Source organism: Phyllostomus discolor, chromosome 12 (genome assembly GCF_004126475.2).
Source record: "Phyllostomus discolor isolate MPI-MPIP mPhyDis1 chromosome 12, mPhyDis1.pri.v3, whole genome shotgun sequence".
Lineage (NCBI taxonomy): Eukaryota > Metazoa > Chordata > Mammalia > Chiroptera > Phyllostomidae > Phyllostomus > Phyllostomus discolor.
This window is the reverse complement of record NC_040914.2, coordinates 45,854,626-45,878,415: the sequence shown is the minus strand read 5'-3', so window position 1 is coordinate 45,878,415 and position 23,790 is coordinate 45,854,626. Positions and strand designations below refer to the sequence as shown.

Sequence of the window (23,790 nt, the reverse complement as noted above, 5' to 3'; positions counted from 1 at the left end):
TCCACAAAGGGTAGCACACTATAGTGCTTATGTTGCATTTTTTCAGTTAACAGTATATTCTGGAAACCAGTCAACACTGGTTCAGAGTTTTTCCTCCTCCTGCTGCTGCTGACACCGCTTCCACCTGTGCTCTGTCACATCCGCGCTCTGCCGCTGCCACCGCAGTCACCGCTCTCCTGTGCAGGAGTACTCAGGGTGCGTTCGCGTCTTTCCAGTTACAGACGATGCCGTAGCAAATAATCTGGGCACACGTACTTTCTTTTCTCCAGAGTGCAGTCCTAAAACTGATATTCCTAAATCTAAACACACCTACTTTTAATGAGTGTCTCGTGCCCCTCAGTAAGGGTTGCACCAGTTTGCATTCCCGCCGGCAACACGTCAGTGTGCCTGTTACCCCACAGTCTCACCCACAGAACATGCATCAAACTCTTTAATTAGTGTGCCAGTCTGATTAGTGAGAATGGTATCTGTGCAGCTTTCATTTGTATTTCTTTAAGTATGAATGAGGTCAAATTTCTTTTTATGTTTCAAGATCTAATTTATTTATTTATGAAGTATATGTTCTGTTGACTTTTCTGTTGGGTTTTGGGTCTTTTTTTCTTTCTTTCTTAGTCTTTAAGAGTTTTTTACACATCAGGAATATTACCTGTCGTCTATGAGACATGCTGGAAATATTTTATTCCATTCTGTCAGTTGTCCTTGACCTTGTCTGCAGTTTTCCTCCTGTGGAAAGGTTTCATATTGTTTACATTTTTGTAGGGTCAAATTGATTCGTCTTCTTTTTTTTTAAATTAATTTTATCTGGATTCTGAGTTGTAGAAAATCTTCCTCCACACCCAGGTCAAAGACACACTCATCCATGTAATTTGTAGTACTGTTCCTACAAATCAATTTGAAGGGTTCAAATTTTATATTTAGAACCCTGATCTGTTTGTTTATTCTTGTGTATGCTGTAAGGTGTGTGTCTGACTTTAAGTTTTTCCAAATGGCTAACAAGTTGTCCTGCACTGTTTTCAAAAAAAGCCTACCTGCATTTACTTCCGGACCAATTTGTTCCCCAGTCCTGACAACTAAACTGCGTTAATCACAGCCACAGTGTGTTTTAATGTCTAGAAGGGCTGGTCTCCCTTCCAAACATTAATTTTTTTTTTATTTTTAAAGAAATGTTTTCCTGAGTATTCTAGCATGCAATCTTTCTAAAGCACAGAGTTAAATAAAATTTTAATAACCAAATTTAAGACTCTCAAGTGTCAAAATTAAAATGCCAGAAGTAGGGCTTCCAGGAAGGTTGAATGTCTGGAAGCAGACAGGCTTGGCTGGGCTCGTCTGTGGGGGTCACTTCCTCTTGGTCTCACGCACTGGAAGACAACCTAGGGCAGTTGCTTCAAGCGCCGCTTCTCATTGTACAATTCCCTGTAGCAGTTGATTGCATCATTGATTGCTCTGGAAACTTTCAGCTTCCACTCATCATTGGGGAAGCTACTGGTGAGGAGCTGTAAACCAGCCTCGAAATGTGAGAAGGCTGTCGAGAGCTCTCCTGTGGTCAGCTGACGAAGGGCAGGCTGGGCGTCTCCGCTCTCCTCCTCTCCTGCTGGCCTCTGCCCCAGCTGCATCAGCTCCTCATTGGAGAGCGTGTCCTCCTGAGACTCTAGCAGCTGGGTGATGTCAGCTTCCACAACTGTTTCAAAGGCCGCAGTCTTGGCGAGGGACACAATGTTTTTTTTAAGCTGTGTGACATCATCTGATTGGGCAACATCCTGGGACAGAACACACTGGGGCCAGAGTTTCTTCCACACACTGTTCATTGTTGCTGGTCTGAGTACCCCCCAAGCTACTGCGATGTTGTCCACAGCATCCATGATGTTGTAGTTTCTCCAAAACTCCCCGATCATCGCTGTATCCTCGCCATCTGTCACTTCTAGGATGTGCTCAAAAGTCCTTTTCAGGTAATGAGCTTTGAAGGTAGAGGCTACACCTTGACCCATGGGCTGCATCAGGTCAGCTGCACTGTCGTGAAGATATTCCACTCTTATGTTATCAGACAGATCACTCAAATTGACAGGGTGGCATGCTGCATTGTCTAGGATGAGCAATGCTTTGTTGGGTAGGCTATTTTGGACACAGTATTTTTCAACAGCAGGACAAGAAAAGTATGTGAGCCATTCATGAAAAATGCTCCTGGTTGTCCAGGCCTTTTTGTTTGAGCGCCAAATCACAGGTAAATTGGGTTTGGAGTACCCCTCTAGAGCCTTGGGGTTTTCTGAGTGGTATACCAATAAGGGCTTCAGCTTGAAGTCCCCAGCTGCGTTGCCACAGAGAAGCAGCATCAAGCGATCTTTGGAAGATTTAAACCCTGGCCCAGCTTTTTCTTCCATAGCAATAAACGTTCCTTTAGGCATTCTTTTCCAATAATGCCCTGTCTCATCTACATTGAAAACTTGCTGGGGGGTGTACTCACCTTCCTCGATGATGCTTTTCAGCATTTGCGGGTACGCGTCCTTGCTGCCAGGAGCTGTGCTGTTCATCCTGAAGTGGGGCAAACAATGGCGCTCCTTGAATCTCACAAACCACCCTTTACCTGCATGAAAACTCTCTTTTTGAAAGCTCTCACCTTGTTCACGTTGTAAGTCATCAAACAAACTTTTGGCCTTCTCCTGAATCATGGCGACACTCGGGCATGTTCTGCTGGCTCTGGTCTTCCAGCCACACACGCAGCAGCTGCTCCATGGTCTCCATGACCGCGCTTCGATGGCGGGTCAACCGAGAGGCTCTCGAGGGAGTAGCTATTCGAGAACTCGCTTTGACTTTTTCTTTGTTATCTCGGATTGTCGCCACTGTGGAGACGGCAAGGTCTAAGGCCTTTGAGATCTGGCTGAGCTTTTCACCCACTTCAAATCGTCTTAACACTTCTAATTTTATGTCGAGGGTAATTGCTTTCTGTTCCCTTTTTGCACTCGGGATGGCCGTTGCATTCAGGGGCCTTTCCCCGGGCATTTTGACTCCAAAATGTAATGAAATCACCACAGCCTCTGGGGCAAGGTGGCCTGTGGTTGCTCTGCTCGCTCTCAGGACTTGGGAAAGAGAACGGGCTGCGAGGAGGCGCAGGCGGGCTTCCCCGGAGACGTGGGTCACCACAGGCTTCCCAACAACAGGAGGGCTCATCCTTGACCCCAAGGCGGGCAGCATGGGTCTCTGGGGTCCATCAGTGTCCAAAGTCCTGGACGGAACAGCTGCAAGCCCATCCACACTGGGTTTCTGTGATCCAGAGAACAAACAGAAACTCGTGAAGGGGAAAATAGCCGCACCGCACACACCAAAGCAGTTCTTTTGTTCAGAGGGTTGTCCTGGCGGCAGTGAGCCCGTTCACTGAATAACTCGGGGTGCCTGCTGCAGCGGCCACCTGGGCAGGGAGAGGTGGTGCCGCTGCCCCTGGAGGACCCAGGAAGTGCGTGTCCTTGTGGATGCCCGATTCAAAATAAGTCTAAAAGCGCTCCTCTTAGCACCTAGCCCGAGCATGCGCTAGTTTCTGTGCTCGGCTGACTGAGTGGGGCAAGGCGGCGCTCCTGTTTAAATCTTTAAAGAGAGAGTCAGGCGGTACAGTAGCCTCCTAAAGAGCAGTCCCGGAGCAGGCACCGTGGCCTTGCTGCTCCTGCGTGCGGCTTCCCAACGCCCGCTGGGGCGACTGGGGGGCGCGGCGCCGCTGGGACTGATCGCCGCTGCTCTGCGCCTGCGCGCGCCCCGGCGGCGCGCCAGGTACTGTCGCGCCGGCTGGTGGCGGCGGCCCGCGGCCGGGCGGTGGTCCGGGGCGCGGCTAGACGGCCGGGTCGGGCGTCAGAGCCCTTAGATCCGCTCCGCAGGTGAGCCCCGGACAGGTGCTGCCCGCCGGTTCCGGAGGCGGGACGGGCGACGCCGCCGTGACGCCATCCGGGTGCGCGGGCCGGCTTGGGCGAGCCGGATAGGGAGCGGAGGGCAGCCGGAGCCGCTTCGGCCAGGTCCCCGCCGCCGAGGCGGCTGACCCTGGCCCGAACCCGTTGTCCTCCGATCCCCGAGCGCCTCTGTTCTCGCAGCCCGCTCTACGCCTCCCTCGGGCGCCTGAACAGGCGCCGCGCCTCCTCTCCCGCTCCCCAAAGCGCCCACGTGGAGCGGTTTGCGTTGGAGCCCCGCTCCACACGACCCTGCAGCGCGTGGTCCCGGCACCTCGCCGCCACCTCGAGTCCGCTTTGTGGTGCGCCCCGCGGACAGGCCGTGTGCTTTGTCCTCACCGGATGTGCCCATGGACGGGGAATAGTTTTGTGAATCCTTACGGGTTTTTAGTTCTGCCACTATTCGTTGAGCCCAATTACTAGCAGGTCGTGCTGCTCGAGGGCTCCGTGCTGAGCCTCACACGACTCGCTTCAGTCTCACACCGGACCTGCAGGTGGGTGCCGCCGCAGCCGTGTCTTACCGACTAGGGAACGAAAGACAAGAGCTGGTCAGTGGCGGCTGGCACTGTGCCGTTCAGTCCTGCCACACTCCCGCACCTTCATTTTAAATACTCCTGTGTTGTACACCTTCTCCCGGGTTAGAATCTGTGAAATAGTACCCCATGTTTTAAGGTTGTTTGGTATCGACGCAGGGGGCAGTGATCACATTGTGTGTTTTTTTCCCTCCCTAATACACTAATGTGGAGTTTTTGGATTTTGACCCAAGAAAGGTATCTAGATCTCAGATGACCATGAAAGAGGAAGAGAATCACATAAGTTTATTTTCTGCCCTGTCTTCAGGGGTGAACTTTCCCCTCGTGTCTGTTCATTTTGGAGACAGTATGTGTCAGGTTTGAGTTGTTTCTAGCAGTATCGGTGAATGCAAAGCCTTCACCCTGTGGCCATGTGGTGTCCCAGCCTTGAAGAGGGCTGTCCTGGTGGAAGTTAGCCCCTGACTGGTGCAGCACCTGGCACAGGTGTCTCATGAGTCGTGAACTTCCGTCCCCATGGGACGTGAACAAGGCCCCCATGTTTTCAGGTAGGAAGGGAGGAGGGTGTTTTCCCAGACTGAGTCGCTCATCCTTTGAGAATCTCCCAGCCAGGGGCATCATGGGGAATAGAACAGGCGAGGGCTCTGCCCGGTGCGCTGCTCTCCTTTCAGGGTGCACCGATGTGTTGGCTGAGGGGCGCGTGGCAAGGCTGGGGCGGCAGCAGCTGCTCTGTAGTTAACCATGTGCCCCCGGGGTCAGCACTCATTGGGGGGAGCTCGTCACCGCCAGGCCTCCGACATGTCCTCTTTCATTCAGTGAGTTTCCTGTGCTGTCCCTGCCAGACAGTGAGCAGGTGTGTGGCAGGGGAGGAGGTCCTAGGGGCTGTGACAGGAGAGGACGCAGGAGCAGAGTGGTAGAAAGGGAAGTCTCGAAGGCCAGTGTTACTGCAGGTGGGACCGAGGGGAGCTCGCCGGCAAGCTGAACAGCCAGTGCCGGGGTGCACCCGTGTGCATCTGAGGCCCAGGTCAAGGGCCTTGTTTGTGACCTGGCTGGAAGTGACTAGGAAGAGGCAGCAACACTGGGCCTGTTGAAACAAGACCTCGGTGCATCTGGCCTCGAGCCCTAGCTTTGCATGTGCAGAGACTGACGGAAAAGCTCGCCAAACCGAGATGGAGGACCCCCGGGACTCTTCGGGCTGCATCTGACCTCATGTGGTTCCCCAGCCCAGTCGGAAAAGAACGGGCTCTGAGCTACAGGAAAGGGATTGGATGTTTCCACAAGTGTTGAGGGAAGGGTGGTACTTGGTACATCCAGGGCCGTCGGCCTCCTGATTGATAGGGCGTGGAGCTGCCGGCCGTCTCTGGGATGGTGTGGGGAGACCTGGGGGTTAGACTTGTCGCCACGCTCCCAGCTCCCTCTTTCTTTCCCCCAGGCTCGTGCTCACCTCCCTGCACTCCTAGATGGGGACAGGGGCGAGGGTCAGAGGAGGTGACGGAAGCACCTGCCCCACCGTTGGGCTCCTTTGTCTGGATCTCCTTCTTGCAGGGCTTGTTTCGTAGGGTCCCTCGTGGGGGCGCTGCTGTGACCGGGAGGTGTCACCCATCTGCAGAAGTTCGGGCTGCGGCTCCTTTCTGAGCGTCCGTCCCTGTTTGGTTTCCCCCGATGGTAACTTCCTTCTCTTTCTGGAGCCCACTGCACTTTTCAGTCCACTCTGGCCTTTGGGCGGGTTATGTGAATGATTTAGCTTATTAGCGAGTTGATAGTCACCTGGGAATGAGTTTACTCTGGGGAATGGCCGCCCGCCCCACCACAAAGGACAAATAACAGGTGCTGTTCCCTGCAGCTCCAGCTTTATTGTAACAAAGTATCGGGGAGACCCAAGTCTGTGCTGTTTGGGGTTTTTAAAATACAATCAATCCTGAGTCATTGAAGGCGCTTAGATTTCTTTTTGGTGTGGTGGCTTTTACTGTGCTTGTTTTTGCTGTAATGGTTTTTGACCTATAATAGTGAAAACCCGAAATTGTCTCTCGCTCTGTCCTTAACTGATGTTAATTGCTAGCATTTATGGTAAAAATTGGCACTTTCCCTCTGGGAGAAAATGCTGGATCCAGAAAAGTGTTTGCACTCCTGGGCCTGACAGAAACACTCTCCTTTGGTTGATCAAAGATAAATCCTAGTATTCTTTGGTTTTTAATTTTCACATGATTTTAGTCTTAGAATTGTGTTTGTTTTTGAGGTTGTAATAGTTTCCGTGACCAAGATTGTCTTGGTCAAGAAAAGGTTAGTTGTTTCTTTTTTTTTTTTTGACAGTTGTAGCTATAAACATTCTTTATGCATTTCTGCAGTGAAGTTCCTGTCTGAGTAATTTTTTATGGGATATTTAAGCAGCTAAACGAAGGCAGCAAGCTTACACCTCAGGCTTTGTCCCTGGCCCTGCACACCTGTGATCGCCGTGGGGAAATGCCTGTGGGTGCGGAGCGGGCCCTCTCGCCTGTGCTTGTTTCAGTGCCTCCAGGGCGGGGCTTTCAGCCGCTCTTTCTGCCCAAGACTGACGTCTCTGGAGAGCTGGCCAGTCACCCGTGCATGCCTCCCCTCAGTGTCCTCCCCTCACTCACCTGTCGGCCGGGTTGTGGGGCAGTGAGAACCTCTCCCTGTCAAGCACCCCCCCCCCCCCCCCCCGCAGACCCCCCCGTGGCTCAGGCATCACTTCTAGTCTGGACGCAGGAAGCAGAAGCAAAACCTGTGGGTGGAAGACGCCTCCTGACGCCGCCTCGTGCAGCGTGTGGGACCTTCCGAGCTGCAAGCCGGGTCCCTGGGGGCAGAAGCGCGGCGTCTGGGCGGAGCCTGCGGGGCAGACGGGCGGAGTCTGCCCTGGTCCAGCAGAGGCTGTGACCACCCCAGCACGGCTGAGGGCAGGGGGCCCTGGGCATCGCGTCTAGCTGTTCGTTCCTCTTCTGCCTCTTACTCCGTGGGGTTCGGTTTTATTTATTTTTTATTTTTTTAGTCTTTTTAAAAATATATTTTATTGATTATGCTATTACAGTTATCCCATTCCCATCGCCCTTCAGTCCCATCCACCCTGCACGCCCCCTCCCACCCACATTCCTCCCCTTCAGTTCATGCCCATGTTTCATACTTTCTTTAGCTTCTACATTTCCCATACTATTCCTGCCCTCCCCCCCCCCATCTAGTTTCTACCTGCCATCTATGCTACTTATTCTCTGCACCTTTCACCCCTCTCTCCTCCCACTCCCCTGTTGCTAGCCCTCCATGTGATCTCCATGTCTGTGGTTCTGTTCCTGTTCTAGTTGATTGCTTAGTTTGTTTTTTTGTTTTAGGTGTGGTTGTTAATGATTGTGAGTTTGCTGTCATTACCCTATGCATGTTTTTTATCTTCTTTTTCTTAGATAAGTCCCTTTAACTTGACCTTATCTGAGAAGCACTTTATCTGACCTTCCATTCTAAATGAAAGCTTTGCTGGATAGAGCAATCTTGGATGTAGGTCCTTGCCTTTCATGACTTGGAATACTTCTTTCGAGCCCCTTCTTGCCTGCAAGGTCTCTTTTGAGAAATCAGCTGACAGTCTGATGGGAACTCCTTTGTAGGTTACTGTCCCCTTATCTCTTGCTGCTTCTAGGGTTCTGTCCCTAATTTTAATCTTGGCTAATGTAATTATGAGGTGCCTCGGTGTGTTCCTCCTTGGGTCCAACTTCTTTGGGACTCTCTGAGCTTCCTGGACTTCCTGGAAGTCTATTTCCTTTGCCAGATTGGGGAAGTTCTCCTCTATTATTTGTTTAAATAACTCTTCCACTTGTTGTTCTTCCCCTTCCCCTTCTGGTACCCCTATAATTCGAATGTTGGAACGTTTAAAGATGTCCTGGAGGTTCCTAAGCCTCTCCTCATTTTTTTGAATTCTTGTTTCTTCATTCTTTTCTGTTTGTTTGTTTCTTCCTTCTGGTCCACTCTATTGTTTTGAGTCCTAGTTTCCTTCCTATCACTATTGGTTCCCTGTGCATTTTCCTTCATTTCTCTTAACGTAGCCTTCATTTTTTCATCTAATTTGCGACCAAAGTCAACCAGTTTTGTGAGCATCCTGATCACCAGTGCTTTGAACTGTGCATCTGATAGGTTGGCTATCTCTTAGTCGCTTAAAAGTATTGGCTCTGGCCCTGGTTGGTGTAGCTCAGTGGATTGAGTGTGGGCTGCAAACCAAAGGGTTGCTAGTTCGATTCCCAGTTAGGGCACATGCCTGGGTTGCAGGCCAAGTCCCCAGTATGGGGACATGGGAGAGGCAACCACACATTGATATTTCTCTCCTTCTCTTCCCTCCTCTCTAAAAATGAATAAATAAAATCTTTTTGAAAAAGTATTGGCTCTGGGGCTTTAATTTATACTTCCATTTGAGCCTTTTTTGGCGGGGGGCGGGGGGTTGGCGGGTAGGGGTCTGGTCGTGCCTGTTACGTTGAGGGGCGGAACCTTAGGTGCTCACCAGGGCGGGGCGACCCAGGCGCTGGGTTGTGACGTTGTATGTGGGGGTGGGGTCCCAAAGGAAACAATGGCGCCCGCTCCTCTCTCCGTCGGACTTCAGTCCCTTCCGCTGCTTCCCCCAAGCCAGCTGGGCGTTTCTGGTGCTAATACCTGTGTGGGTGGGCTTGTGTACGTTCTAGGACCCCGTGGGTCTCTCCAACACACTCTCCTGTGAGGCTGGGAGTCTCTCCCTGCGCCCCAGCCCACACAGGTGTTTTCAGTCAGTGTCCCAAGGTTCTGTTTCCCGGCGCTGGGACCCTGGGTTGTGCAGTCTGTCTCACTGCCCAATTTTGCCTGGTTTATCTATACACGAATGTGGCCCGGACAGCCCACCAGGAGGCAGGACCCGTGGTGGTGGGCTGGTTCCTAGGACATGCGGGTCCCCTGCTGAAGGCCAGTCTCTCGCCCCTAGTGTGTCTGCAGTGGGGCTTGAGGCCACCTCCCCTGCTCCACCCTGGGCTTCTGGGCCAGAGTGCTCCACCGTGCTGTCTGCAGCCAGAGGTCACGTGGGCCTGATGTGTTCCAGGGATGCCATGGTCTAGAACCTGTTGGAAGATGCTTTGGTGGGTGGGTGGGCAGAGGGGCTGTTGATTCCCAGTGGGGTCTGGACACCAGCCACCTGATGCCACAGGTTTGGCGTTAAACATGCCTCTCTCCTGAGCTTTGGACCTGGCCACATGGCTGCTCTAGAACTTCCTCAGGATGGGCAGAATGTAGGGGCTTCCCTGTTAACCCTCGGGGAAGACCCCCTGGTCAGTGGTGGGGCCCAGGGGTCTCCCCTCCTCCCACAGTCATGGAGAGACCAATGGTCACAGTGGCTGAGGTTGGTCTGGGACACTCCAGGGCAGCCCCTGGAGGGGGCGGGGCTCTGCCCCTTGCAGCTGCCCATCATCCCCCAGGACAGGGGCTCCAGAGAGCAGCAGCTGTACGCTCACCAGTGGCAGTTGGGCTGAGTGTGCACCGTGCTGGGGGCCAGGAGGCTGGGCAGCTGTTCTTTGGACAGGTCACCATGGGGGCCCAGCACCTTGAGGAAAGGCACACAGAGCACCGACACCAAGATAGAGGGTAGAGACCCCAGTGGGGGACTCTGCACAGCCGAGTCCTACGAGGCTCGCCCTTGACTCCTCCCCAGCTTCCAGGCTGTGCAGTTCGGGATGAGTGAAAAGCTGGGCCAAGTGCCCTTCAACTCTACCCCACCCGGCCTCTTGGAGAGGTGCTGGCAAGGAAGCTGCACAGGGAGGCCACTGCCCAGCTCGAGATGAGGAAGCAAGGCGCCTCATGGGCTGAGCCCACGAGCAGATGCTGGCGCACTCACACACTGTGCCTGGAGCGGGGGAAGGTCAGTGTGGCTGGGTCCTGGGTGGGGCGGAGTGGAGCCCTTCCAAGCTGCCTGACGGGCAGTGGTAGGCAGCGGGTGGGCAAGCGGCCGCTGGGAGGGAGGTGCTGGAGAAGGGTGTGGTGGAGCCGGGGCCCTGGTCCCTCCTGCAGAGGCCCGCCCACGAGGAGTTGGTGGAGGAGGACACGTCCCTCCCTGAAGGGTTGAAGAGCTGGCACGAGGGGCAGGAGGAGGGGGGCGTGGAGCTCCTCGGGCAGGAGTGGAAGGCTTGGCACTCTGGTTTGGAAACAGCTTCCAAGATCCTCAGAACACAAGCGAACATTCTGACCACTGCAGGAAGGCCTCTCAGCTGGGGGCACGCTGACCTGCCCTGGTACCCTGTTCCTAGAGGGTGGAGCCAGGTCGTGTGTCCTGGGTGGGGCCTGAGTGCAGGAGCCTCTGGTGAGGTGGGCGGTGGGGGCATTTGGTGGGGATACGCCTTGGGCGTGAGGTCTTGCCGGCAGTCTTAATTGCCCCACAGAGAGGCGGCTTTGGTTTGGTTGAGAATCCTCAAGGTTTGGTGAGCGGGCAGAGTGAAGGAAACACTACGCCAGTTACCAAGGGAAACCGTTGGGTCTTGAAGGAGCATTTGGGTTGGGGGAAGGCCCGTCAGTGGTGCAGAGGAATTGCAACACCTCCCACAGGTGGGCAGGTGAACCAGTGGTGGGTGGTGGAGTCGTGGAGGGTGCAGCCAGGCTCCCAGCTCCAGCTCTCTGGGTGCTTGTGGGCTCAGTTTCCTTCCCCCTGGCTGGAATCACCAAGAGAGTGGCTGCTTGGGGCTGGGGGAGGGGGGCTGTCGCTGCTCTGCCTGCACCTCCTTCCTGGCACTGGGCAGCTGCTGGCCGAGAGGGAAGTGGTGGGTCTGAGCTGCGGGTCTCTGGGGCCTGCTCTGGTGGGTCCTGGGCAGCGGGGGGCCCCGACACACAGCCCGAGAGCCACTGCAGGAATGGGCTGAGCTGTCCCATCTTGGTGGGTGAGTGGCCAGGTGGGTCACCTGGGACACCTGTCCTTCCCCTGCTACAAGGGGTCCACTCACAGCCCCCACATGCCCACCACACAGCCTGGCCAAGACCAGCCTGGGACTCGGCCTTAAATTTTCCAGATCGTGTGATACATTTGCCTCAGAAACAGCCCTGGCTGGTGTGGCTCAGTGGGTTGTGCATCACCCTGCGAACTGAAAGGTCGCTGTTTCGATTCCTGGTCAAGGCACATGCCTGAGGTGTGGGTTTGGTTTCCAGTTGGGGCGTCTACCAGAGGCAACCAATGGATGTTTTTCTCCCCCGTTCTCCCTCCCTTCCCCCACCTCTAAAAATAAAGTGGGGAAATTTTTTAAAAAATAAAATAGAATTTCCAACTTGGGACAAGCGCATTCAACTTCTGTTGCTTGTAAAACATGCATTGTTGCATTTTTTGTTTCTAAGGACCGCCCTGTAGTTCAGCCTCCATTAGCTGGGGTGCTTGGGGTCCTGCAGGGTCCTGTTTGGGGCTCCCTCTGTGGAGGTGGGGATGCCCCCCTCAATGCAGGAAGGGCCTACCTGTGGCACCAGAGCCTAGGAGCACAGCCCTTTCCCGGGGTTCAGGGCACAAGCCCCTGAAGTCCCTGCCACTGCACCTCGTGTTAGCACGCTCTCCTCCGCCCCTTCCTTTAGCCTCCCTCTCCCACCCAGGCAATCACACCCCCAGCACACCCTCCAGGAGCTTTGAGTCAGCTCCTAAGCTTGTGGACAGAGGATACCTGGCCTTGAACCTTCTGTTAGCGGTTCAGGGTTCAAGGAACCACCTGGCACATGTCTGGGGCCTATTCTCTGGGCCCTTGGTTCACAGATTGATTAAAACAGTTGGTGTTCCAGCTTCATCCTTGGCCTTCTGCTCACAGGCAGGGGTCTTCCCTGCTGCTCTGGGCCTGGAGCTCCCAGGAACATACCCTGGGCTGGGAGGAGGCTCTCCAGGGACCGCCTCCTGGGCCTTTGTGGGGCAGGGTCTTCACCAGATGACGAGAGATCCAGGGCACCTGACGTGTGACCCAAATGAGCCATCCAGAGTGCACCACTGCAGAGTCCCTGTGGCTTCCGTGGGAAAACAGCGCCCCCTGGTGTGTGCCCGGAGCTCTGGTCACAGAGGAGGAGAGTGGTCGGGCCCTAGGACCGTCATGTTTTGACCCCACTTCCTGTAATTAGCTCTGCAGTAGCAGCAGTGAGGGTGGGCACTGGGAGGAAGGCCCGGTGGGTGGGCCAGCTGCCTTCAGAGGGCTGGGTCGTGAGTGGCATTCTTGCCTGTGTGGGGTGAGCACCCCCAGTCACGCGTGGAGGGAGCAGGCAGAGTCCATGCGCTCACTCAGGCCCCTTTCCCGGGGACTTGCCGCTGCTGCGCAAAGGGAGCCTGTGAGCGCAGGGCTCCTGGGGAAGAGCACGCTCCTGCCCCCAGACACGGCTTGGGGGCCGAGGTCAGGGCAGGTTTGTGTCGGCACAGACAGCAGGCTCACGCGTTTATTGTGAACCCAGTCTCAGGCCTCGGGCAGGCTGGAAGCCCATTCTGTTTCTTAGCACATAGAAAGCAGCATTCAGAGCAGCTGAGCCTGGTGCCCCAGAATTGGGGGCCGGGGCTGTGCCTAGGTCGCCCCTACATCCCCAACTGCCTCGGGCCAGGATGCCAGCTGGTGATGCAGGCGGGGATGGGCAGGAGGTGACCCCGTGGGTTGGAGACTGGCATGCAGTGTTGGAACTCCGAGCTAAGGAGGGTTGGCCCAGATGTCTTGCAGGGACCAGGACAGGCAGGGTCTCAGGGCCTGGGTCAGTGCTGGGTGGTAGGAGGGGACAGAATGGACATCCAGGTGGCAATTTTCAGGACCGACTCCACCATTTACTTGGCTGGACCCCAGGGGGTTTGCAGAGCGCTTGTCATTGCTCAGGTCCCCTGTCACCCGGTATCCACATGGGAATCTTGTGACAGATGAGCACCAGTCCTGCAGACAGAAGTTTCCAGAAGGCCCAGGCCACTCCCGTCTCATCCCTGGGCATTGTCAACCCTGATCCAGGGACCAGGAAGGAACTGGACGTAAGGCCACTGGGCTGTGCTTGTGTGAGATGCCTGAGGCCCCGACCCAGAGCCACAGGGAGTGGGCAGAGTGTCCACAGAGTCACGGCCTCGCACTCCCCCGCCTGGGCTCTGGGCCGGCTGGCCTAGTCCTCCTGGGGCCTCTCCACCGTGAGGAACGTGTCCACAGTCGCTGGCTGCCGCTCAGGGTCGCCAAGGGGCTGCTTCTCGCGGTTCTGCTCGGCCCTGGTCCTCGCCCAAGATGGGGATCTCAGGCAGCCGGCCCGGGGCAGCGGGTGCAGGCCTGGCAGGAACACGTAGGGTCAGCAGGGCCTGGGGTATCTCCTGCAGCCACTGGGCTGGGTGCAGACCTCCCAAAAGGAGGTCCGGCCACACACTGGGTCCCGTGGGTGCTTAGAAAACGTGAGTGCCAGGCCACCAGCCATGAGGACATGTGGGCCTGGGTGTGGCCTGAGTGTGTAGCTGAGGCCCCACCTGGGGGGTCTGGCCCCAAGCAGATGGCCACCCCCATGGTCCCCAGGGTGCAGGTGGGGGTCTGAAAGCCCCCCCAGGCCCCCCTGCACAGGGTCTGAGCAGGGGGGAGGAGGGTCCCTGGGCCCACACACCCCACTGGCTGCCATGCAGTTTCCGAGGCCTTTGGGGTCTTGGGTCAAGAACAATGCTTCCCCAGGAGCCAAAGGCAGGGAACCGAGTCAGGCTGAGCTGAGGAGGGCCGGGGTGGGTGAAGGGCGCGCAGCCTGACTTGTAGTTAGACTCAGAATCAGTCAATCCTGCCTCCCGAGGCCTGTGGCTGCAGCCTTCTGCTGGTGTTTGAGAAGCATCGTGGAGTCATGAGGACAGGAGGCAGGAGGAGAATGTGGATGCAGCAGTGCTGACTCAGTGCTGCCATGGTGGCCAATACTCATTTAAATACACAATAGACCTGGCTGGCGTAGCTCAGTGGATTGAGTGCGGGCTGCGAACCAAAATGTCGCAGGTTCGATTCCCAGTCAGGGTACATGCCTGGGTTGTAGGCCATGACCCCCAGCAACCGCACATTGATGTTTTTCTCTCTCTCTCTTTCTCCCTCCCTTCTCTCTCTAAAAATTAATAAATGAAATCTTAAAAATAAATAAATACATAATTGAGATGAAATTATTTTAAAAAATACAGGTTTGCAGGGAGCAGTGTTTGGAGACCTCGGGCCCTAGGACCTGCCCTTGTGGCACAGTGTGGCCCAGCGCCAGCCTTACCTGCTGGGGAGTCACCGGCCAGGTTCTCGGCCAGATTCTCCTCGTCGGAGTCAGCGAAGACCTCGGCCAGCTCCTGGTCGGACATGTCGGTCAGCTCAGTGAGGTCCAGGAGGTCAAAGTGCACCTCCAGGGAGGACACGCTGCTGAGGGGCTCTGGGGGCAGGGGGCGTGTCATTGGCACAGTCCCTCCACAAGCTGCCCCCCACAAGCCCCAGGGAGGAACCAGGGCTCTGGCTAAAGCCAAGCATGGCCCTAATGAGAGGGAATAGCCAGCCCCCAAGTCTGCTCCCACACTCAGGGCCAAATGCCTTCCGGGGTCCCCCGTTTATAGACAGTGCAGCTGAGGCCCAGCGAGCGGAAGCTGTAAGCCCAGGCTCCCCACACCCAGGAGTCAAAGCTCCCCAGGGGCAGGCTGGGCAGCCCCGCCGTACTCACGCCTCCTTTCCGTGACCTGCAGGAGCCCTGGTGCCGGAATTGGGATTCCCACCTCCTCCTCCTCCTCCTGGGCCACAGGCAAGTGGCAGCTGTCCCCTGTCCCGGGGGCTGGGGTATCCAGGGCAGCCCGTGGCACCTCTACCTCCTTAACTATTTCTGCAAAAGACAGAATGTTCCCTGGGAGGATGCATGGGGGCTCTTCACCCCCAGGACACAGGCAGGGAGGGCTGGGGGTGCTGGGCATTGATGAGGGTGTTTGGGTGGCCTTGGCCAAGATCCCAGACTTGGGGGCTGGGGGGCTTCTCTGGAGAGGCTCTCCTCCCCCCGGGTGGCGTTCCCGCACCCTGGCCCCGAGTGTCTGAGCTTCGATGCACACAGGCCATGCCAGTCTCTCGGGGCCTTCTGCGCGGCCCATCGCCTGTCTGTCCTCTGTGGACTGACCGCTGTGACAGAGCCTAGGTCGTCTGACCCCACCAGTGCCCTCTCTCACAGCAAGAGTCCGGGCAGTGGCGGGGAAGCTGCGCAGACCCCTTCCCCCCACACGCACCTAGCTCCTGGGAGATCTGTCTTTCCGAGAATTTCTCACTTGTTTTGGGGAGAAAGTAGTTTCTCGTTTTCAACACTTTGTGTGTGTGTGTGTGTGTGTGTGTGTGTTTGAGATGAAGGTGGGAGGCTCCTTGGTGCTGTGCTTGGTGGAGACAGGACCACCAGAGTACTGGCCCCCATGCCTACCAGCTCCTCCTGTAGATTGTTCTGGAGTCTTGCCTGCATGTCCCCTGCCCCCCCGCCCCACTTGCCAAGCAGGTAGGCTCCAGTGATGCAGCCCTGGTGCCCCTCCACAGTGCCCTTCGATGCTCTGGGAGTGCTGAGAGCCAGGCGTGGACGGAGCCTCGGGAGCAGCTGCCTTGAGTGTCGCGACGAGAGGGGCCCAGCTGGGGGGCCCAGCACCAACAGCTGCCCTGAGGGGGGTGGGCCTGTCCCCCTGACAGTGTGTTCAGCAGCCAGGACGCCGCCACAGGGGATGTGTGGGTCTGGAGGGTGCCTGCCGAGTGGGACATCGACGGACAGTCCCCGAGCTTGACCGTCCAGGCGGGCTCCTCCAGGCAGGCAGCACCCTCGCTGGAGCGTGGTGGAGGGAAGGCAGGCCTGCTGGCTGGCAGCCTGTCAAGCTTTGCGCCCTACTCTCATCACATGGGGCCTGGACGAGGGCTCAGGGGATCCGGTTTCCACCTCTGCCGCATTTGGAGTGTGGCTGCTGAGCATCCTCCGAGGGTCGAGTTACACCCACCCCTGGCCTGGCCCTCCCAGCCTGGCAAGGACATCTTCCCACCCAGAGGGCACGAGAGACAGTTTGGATGCTGCTCTGGGCTAGCGGGTGGGGTCGAGGAAGCCCTTGGGGGTCTGCAGGGCATTTTGCTTTGTTTCCTCAAGGGGTGGGGGTCGCACAGGGGTGCAAGTATGATGGGGTGGACTTGTGTCCTGGCCTGTGACACAGTTCTGAGACGCTTCCACACACATGGCCCCTGGTGGTGGGTGGGTGACTGGGTGGGGGCTCCAGGTGGGTGCTGCCATCTGCCTAGAGCACCCAAATGGAGTGGGACACTCTGGGGTAAGTGCCACAGTGACAGTGGCTCCTGGTGTCCTGTGTCCTAGCACTTGGTTTCTTAACCAGCGCCGCAGCCAGCTAAGAGCGGGTTTGCTTGTCCCAGGCACAGAGGTCACAGCCACCAGCTGCTGGCCCCACCCCCAGGTCCTGGCACAGGGCTGGAGATGGGCCAGAAGAGGGAGGACAGACCCCTGGCCTGCGCCCATGGGGAAGCTGCAGTGTGTTCCCGGGGCCCACCCGCAGAGGTGGGCTCCTGGCAGACTGCGGGGCAGAGGCCAAGTGTCTGCTCACAGCTGCCCTGTCCCTGTCCCTCTGTCACTGGGTGGGGTCCCTCATCTGGACAAGAAAGCATTCATTCATTCATTTGTTCATTCTTTAGAGGTTTCCTGAGCGCCCCCACTGTGTCTGGCGAGCCTGAACCAAGTAGATGGCCTCACCCTCTCAAGGGTGGGCAGTGCTGGCGAGCAGTGGGAGTTGTTCTGTTGGGGGGTGGGGTCTGGAGGTGGGTGGGAGTTGAGCCCTTCTTGAGCGGAGCAGGGTGAGAACCAGGGGACACAGAGGCAGGCATCACTGCTACTGTGAGTGGCCTCAGGGAAGCCGCTGGAGGGTTGCAGCTGTGGGGGCTGCCTCTGCTTGCACTTCTATGGGCTGTGATGGCAGGTGGCAAGGACAAAATCCACAGGTGCTGCCCACCTTCCTGCACAGGAGCTGAGATGGGGGGCGGGGCAGGGAGCCCGCAGGACCTCAGCCAGACAGCACACCCCTGCCCCACCCTGTGGGGAAAGAAGGTGGGACATCGATGTGCCTCTGTAGGTACTGGGGGCCTGGGGCCTGGCACAGCCCCTGGTCCAGCCCCTGCGCCACTTGCACTGACTGTAAGAAGCACATTTCATCAAATGCCAGCATCCTTGGGACAGCAAAGCATCTATGGTGTTAGAAAGTCAATGGAATAGTGTGTCTCTGGTTTTTGCATCTTTTCTGTTTCCCGTTGGCAGTGGCCTAGCCTGAGTGAAAGCTGTGGGGGAAAGAAGGAGCAGAAAATGTGTGTTCTGCTCTCAAGGATGCTGATCTTCGGGCTGGAAGAATGTGATGGAGATCAAGAGTCAGAATGCCAGTAAGGTGGTATGGCCGCAGCAGAAGACAGCCCCGCTCTGAAAGGTGGAGCCGCTGCAGGGCCCAGCAGCTCCACTGCCACCCTCAGACCCAGAAGGACTGGAAGCACATGAGCGTCCACAGACACCTTATCCACAGCACGCAGAAGCAGACTCCAGCCCACACGTCCACCGACGGAGGACGGGTGAACAGAGCAGCGCCCATCCGTCAGTGGAATGTGACTCAGCCCCGAAAAGGACAGAGCTCTGACTCCTGCAGCAACATGGACGAACCTCGAGCACGTTATGGTGAGGGCAGGAGGCCCGATCAAAAGGCCACATGTTGTGCCACCATTTGTGCAGATGCCCAAGCAGGCAGAGCTGTGGAGCGCAGAAAACGACATCGAGAAGACCTGGGGAGCGGACTGGCAGCGGGGGCGTGTGTGGGGCACAGAGTAACAGCTCCTGGGCCCAGGGCTGCTTTTTGGGGCAATGAGAATGTGTTCAACTTAGGTGCTGGGGAAGTTTGCACCACCCGGTGAGCACAGATGCTCCTTAAGTTACAGTAGGGTTATATATCCCTGTAAACTCGTCGTAAGTCGGAAATGTTAAGTCAAAAGTGCATTTAACACACCTGACCTGCTGAACATAGTAGGTCAGCCCACCCTCCTCAGATGTGCCCTGAGGAGCACCGGTGTCCGCCTGCAGCCGCCTGGCACCACGAGAGACAGTGTCATGCTGCTAGTCCAGGAGAAGGCTGGAACTCCACCTTCGGAGTGCACCTACTGAGTGCGTATGGCTCTGATGCCACCGTGCAGTCAGAGTCATGCCACTGACCCCTCGAGTCGGGGCCCCTCTGTGCACCAACAGCACGGAAATGTGCACTTTCAAAGGGTGGATTTCAGCACAAGTGACATTTCTCAATTTTTAAAAATCTTCAGTGGAAACAAAGGTTGACTTTGGCTGGAGTTGGAGGGCAAAGCCAGGAGGACGTGTACCATTTGCTGTGCACCTACTGTGTGCCAGGCACCAGGCTCAGAGGCTGGAAGTAGGTGTGAATAATGTGAGCTCCTGGACCTGGGCTTGGTCCTAGTGTACAGTAGGTGCACCATTTGTTGAATGAATGAGCCCAAGACGCCCTGCCACAGTGAGTAAGGGGCTGTGCGATGGGTCCGTCTGATACCTGGAGGATCAAGGGACGAACTCACAACAGGTCAGAGCCCCTGTTGTTCCTGGGTCCCTGGAGAGTGGCCGTCTCAGCAGCAGGCGCATGGTGGGGGGCTTGGCAGCCTGACTGAACCCCAAACTGGCTGGGTCTCCCGGGGCAGGGCAGAGGCCAGTGTGGGCTCTCCATGTCCCCAGAGAGGTAGCTCCTGGTTCCCGGCCCAGCACAGTTCCCCGTGGGGAGGCCGACGGGGTGCCACAGTGCCCCCCACCCAGGGCCAGCTGCTGATGTGAGCAGAACCGATAGGGTTACCTTGTGCTCTGTTGCTGACCTATTTTCCAGCACAATGGTGCCGAGGACTTGGCCCAAATTTCAAGTTCCCTGCTATGTGCTCAGGGCCTCGCCCCTGCACTCACCCACAAGCAAAGGAAAGAACTAGTGAAGTGTATGAATGAATGCCATAAAGAACACAATGGCTGCAGAGAGGGGCAGGTGGTCACAGAGGTGGGGCCCTGGCACCCCGTTTCCCAGCCCCTGTCCCCAGACGCAGCACCCCTCCTGCCAGCTCTGTGCAGGCTCAGCCTCTCTCTTGCCCCCCGGGCTGGGCCAGAACCCTGGCTTTCCAGAGGTAGCAGCTGCGGCCCTTCAAGAAATGTGCTCCCCCCTCAACAGTTTCATCTCTGAGTCTGTAGCCTTTTGACAGTTAGGGCATTGTTAATTTGTTTAGGTCCAAGGTGGGATTTTATGCTCCATAAAAGCCTTACCTTTTAGAGAGAGTTTCAAAAATAATTGTGGATGAAATAGTCTAGATATGCTATCAATTACTGCTGGGTGAGTGGGCAGGAGGGGATTCTCTGTAGTTCCTTTTGTGTGTATGCCACACTCTCCAAACACAGTTTACAAGAGCTGGTGAGCTGAGAGGGCGCCAGTCACAGCCCCCACACGTGAGCTCTACGATCCCATGGCTGCTGGCTGTGGGTCCCACAGTGCGGGCCCGAGCGCTGCCCCAGCCGGAGCGGCACCCGCACAGAACAGGCACCTGGTAAGCCCACGTCTATGCCCTGAGAGACTTGGTCTGAGGTTCCAGTAGATGAGATTCTGCAAGTGAAGGGTCGCTCAGCTCCTGCAAAGCCCTGTGGGGGGCCCGGGATTGTCTCCACGGGCGGGGCGCGTTGCCCATCTCTTCCCAGCCCTTGCTCTCCAAGCCCTGTCTTCAAATCCCCACCAAGCTGCCACTGGGAACTGTGTGTGTGGGGGGGGGGGGAGGGGGGTATGGGGCCAGGGTCCTGGGACTGTCAGTTGTGAGAAAAGGCTGGATCCCTCCCACAAACGACAAAACAAAGGAAGCCGACACCCACTAGCCCCTGGGAGTGTGATGCCGGCAGGGAGGAGAACAAGGGCCCTGGGGCAGCGCAGCAGGATGAACAGCCCGACAACTGGCCACAGCTAACAGTGTGGACCCACTGCTCCCCGACCCCTCCAGGCCAGCAGTGTGGTTCCAGGGGAAGCCACCGGAGCCGCTGGGGGACCCTCAGCAGGCCCCTGTGTGGCAGGGAGTGGCTCCCTGGAATGGAAGCCTCAGGAAACCAGGGATGCTCCTGGGGCCTGGTCAGGCGGGCTGAAGAGTCCTGCGTTTGCATCCTAGTTCTTGGGCGGATGGAAACCCTTTAGGAAAGGTCTTGAGAGGGTTCCCACAGTTTTCCTCCCACTATGGCAGGACAGTAAACGGGCTGCGAGGAGGGGTCACTCCGTACATGTAGACCTGCCCTCCCAGGCCACCAAGTCTAGCGGTCATCCCCCCAGACTCCGCAGGCGGTGCATCTCCGAGACCCTATCTCAGTCTGGCGCCTGACAGGGTTCCGGCCGCGCCCCCACCCACCCGAGTGCCCCGGAGCCGCTGCTGGGGCGAACAAAGCAGACGCGCGGCCAAGAGAGCTGCGTCGCCCCCCACGCCTCGCCCACCCAGACCCCCAACTCCGGCCCCGGCGCGCCCCATCCCCTGAACCCTGGATCCACGGCTCGGCTGGGAGGGGTTCAGGATGAAACTCTGGGCCACCCACCTAGGAGCACGACAGACACCGCTTCCGGGAGCGCCGAGGGGGGCGGGGACGCGGTCTGTGCGCCCCCCGCCCGGCGTCGGCAGCTCCCGGGAGGTGCCGCCAGCCTCGCGCAGACCGGACCCAGAGCAGCTGATGGTGTTCGCGGCCCCGGTGGCTGCGTGGGCCCAGGACCAGGGGCTGCGGCTCTGCTGCGGGAAGGGCACAGCCCAGGGGCTCCTGGGGTTGGGTCCACACTCACCTCCCGGGCTGGCGCCCTCCGGGGGCTCCATGCAGCCGGTGGCGTCACCCGGCCCAGGCGGCCTTGCAGCGGCGGCGACGCGGCCAGGCTCCCGGCTCCCGGCTCCCGGCGCAGCGCATCGGGCAGCAGCCGGGGGGCCGCGGCGGCGGGGAGGAGCTCGTGGGGCGGGGCGCGCAGCTGCTCCGGGCCGGGCCACCCCATCCTCCCTCCGCCCCGCAGCACAGGTGCGGCCCCGCCTGCCCCACGCGCGCCCCCTGTCGGACCCGGGCCTGCGGACCCCGCCCCCTGCAGACCCACCCGGACCTGGCCGCGGCCTTCCAGCCCGGTACGCACGCTCCTCCAGCAGTTGCACGGAGTTCCGTCCGTTTACTCACTCCCAGATATTTATGGGGCCTCAGCTACGAGCCCGCGCTTCGCACAAGGAGAGGCAAAGGTGGAGCCTACAGCCTAGGACCCTTAAACATAGAATTGCATGTTGTAATAAATGTTACGAAGAAACACTGGGGGTGGAGGTAGGGGCGAGAGCGTTTAAAGGGGAAGCCGGAGGGGTCGTCGTTGGAGGATGGGAGGCAAAGACGTGGGAGCGAGAGGATGGGGAGGAAGCCAGCTCCCGGGAAGGAAGGCAGGGTCTGGGCTTGTGGAGCACACAGAACGGTTCTTCCAGTCCCATTTCCCAGCACGGGCCGCTGTGCAGCCCCGCACACAAGCCCTCTGAGCTCAGTATCTCAACCCTCTCAGCAACGCTAAGAAGACGGTACCTCGTGTTCCGGGGGAAGAAGCTGAGCAGAGGCAGGCAGCCTGATCGACAATGCCCAGCCAGGCAGTGAAAGCCAGAAGACCCGAATCCACGCTCAGCGTCTGCATTCTTACAAAACCAAACCAAACCAGAGAAAACTTCGGAGAGAGTTTGTTCCCAGCCGGGTGTGGAAAAGGCCCGCAGAGGAGGGAGGTGGGTATGAACGTGATGTTTGCAGGCAAGCTCCCCTGCCCCCAGCAAAGGCAGGCTGCTGGTTCATGCAGCCCGCACTGTGCAGCCGAACCCGGTCACAGGGATCCCAAGGCCTTTGAGACCCTGGCAGTCAGCGACCTAGGCTAATGCTTTTCATTTTCCTGTAGTTTACAAAACAAATGAAACAAAAAACTGCTACTTAAAACTGTCTAAAATGACGTCATGACCCTCTGGGCCTCACCCCCATGGTTCGCATGCGCCCTGTCCCTGTGCCATCCCAAGAGGTGGAGAATTTGTCCTCTCAGGGAGGTGAGGGAGCCACAGGGTGGATGGTGTGGGCAGCGGGTGGACACCAGCTGCTGGGGTGGCGGGTGGCATTTTCTCAAAATGGCCGGAGCCTTATTTCTCACCCCACATGTCTTCTAGAATACCACCCTCTGAGCAAGACACTCCCATCTGATTCCTTCTGCTTGAAGCTGGGCAAGGGGTGTGACTGCTCTGGTCAATAGCATGTGGCCAGAGGGGTGCTCTGTGACTTCCAAGGCTGGGTCATAAGGAGGACCCAGCTGTCTCTGAGAAGGCACCCCTGGAGCCAAGGCTCCCTGGGTGAGGAAGCCCCAGGTGCTGGAGCTCCTGCCCTCTGCGGGGTGGCATCTGGAGCTAGGGTGAGCTGTCTCCACCTAGTCCTGGCCTAGCTGCAGATTAATGAGCAAAACAGGTATGTGAGCCTGTTAAGCCACAGTATTTTGGGTATAACCTGTTATGCAGCCACAGTAACTGTAACAGTAATTGTTTAATAATTATCCTTGCTTGTGGGATGGTAAATGTATACTGAGGGGCTCTTGTCAAAGGCATCCAGAGGCCAGTGTTTACTTGTAGCCCTTCTAAAGAACATTTTCAAACCAAGGTAGAGAGAATAACACCATTAACCTTCATGCACCCATCGCTCGGACTCAGTGATGGTCAGCTCATGGCAGGTCTTGTTTCTTTACTTTCAAAGCCTCCTTCCAATGCAAAGCAAATCTTACACACTTTATGTCCTCTCACAGCTAATTACTTCACTACCTGTCTCTAAAAGAGAGTACAGTCCTAAGCACTGTGCTGTCCTAATATCTAGGCATCCACCTGGCTGATGCAGTGGCTTGAGGCAGTTTACCTGACTGACCAGGTAAGTGGGCCTTAGGATGAGCCAATGTTAGGTGACATATCAGAGATTTGATTATTAACATTGATTCTGGGATTTTGCAAAAAACTCAGATGCTATGTATCTGGATTTCCAAGTTTCACAGTGTGATGCTGAGTAAGTGATTTAAGCCACGCATGTGAAGAAAAGACTCCTTCCAAAAAACCAGAACTGAAATCAACATGAAAAGAGGAGGTTGCTTGGCCTTGTCAGGAGTCCGGGGCCCATGCACTATTCATCTCTGCAGCCCGGCTGATGACACTGTGGGTTTGTGACAAATGAACACCCTGTCTGGGTATCCTGCGCTAACCCTCCTAGTCTTGCCCTTTTTTGCTGAAAGGAATTATTGTTAATGCTTTTATTTAGTTCAGGATTCTGAGCCAGACTTCTAAAAGAAAAACCAATCAGCATGAGGCACCTAG

The 23,790-nt window shown here is 56.8% G+C and overlaps 2 protein-coding genes across 2 annotated transcripts; both read right to left on the bottom strand.

Annotated features, from left to right (window-relative positions):
• Positions 1-1,344: 1,344 nt before the first annotated feature.
• CENPBD1 (CENPB DNA-binding domain containing 1) lies at positions 1,345-4,210 on the bottom strand. Its single transcript, XM_036013293.1, is given in 2 exon segments — positions 1,345-2,673; positions 2,675-4,210. Coding segments are annotated over 2 exon segments (1,815 nt in total). The 5' UTR covers positions 3,187-4,210; the 3' UTR covers positions 1,345-1,370.
• An 8,617-nt stretch (positions 4,211-12,827) lies between these two features.
• DBNDD1 (dysbindin domain containing 1) lies at positions 12,828-21,432 on the bottom strand. The gene is made up of 4 exons (XM_028504076.2): positions 21,237-21,432; positions 15,077-15,232; positions 14,642-14,794; positions 12,828-13,692 (listed from the first exon to the last, which is right to left on the bottom strand). The coding sequence occupies exons 1-4, from the start codon at positions 21,265-21,267 to the stop codon at positions 13,535-13,537; spliced, it is 498 nt and encodes a 165-aa protein (XP_028359877.1). The 5' UTR covers positions 21,268-21,432; the 3' UTR covers positions 12,828-13,534.
• Between the last annotated feature and the right edge of the window lie 2,358 nt (positions 21,433-23,790).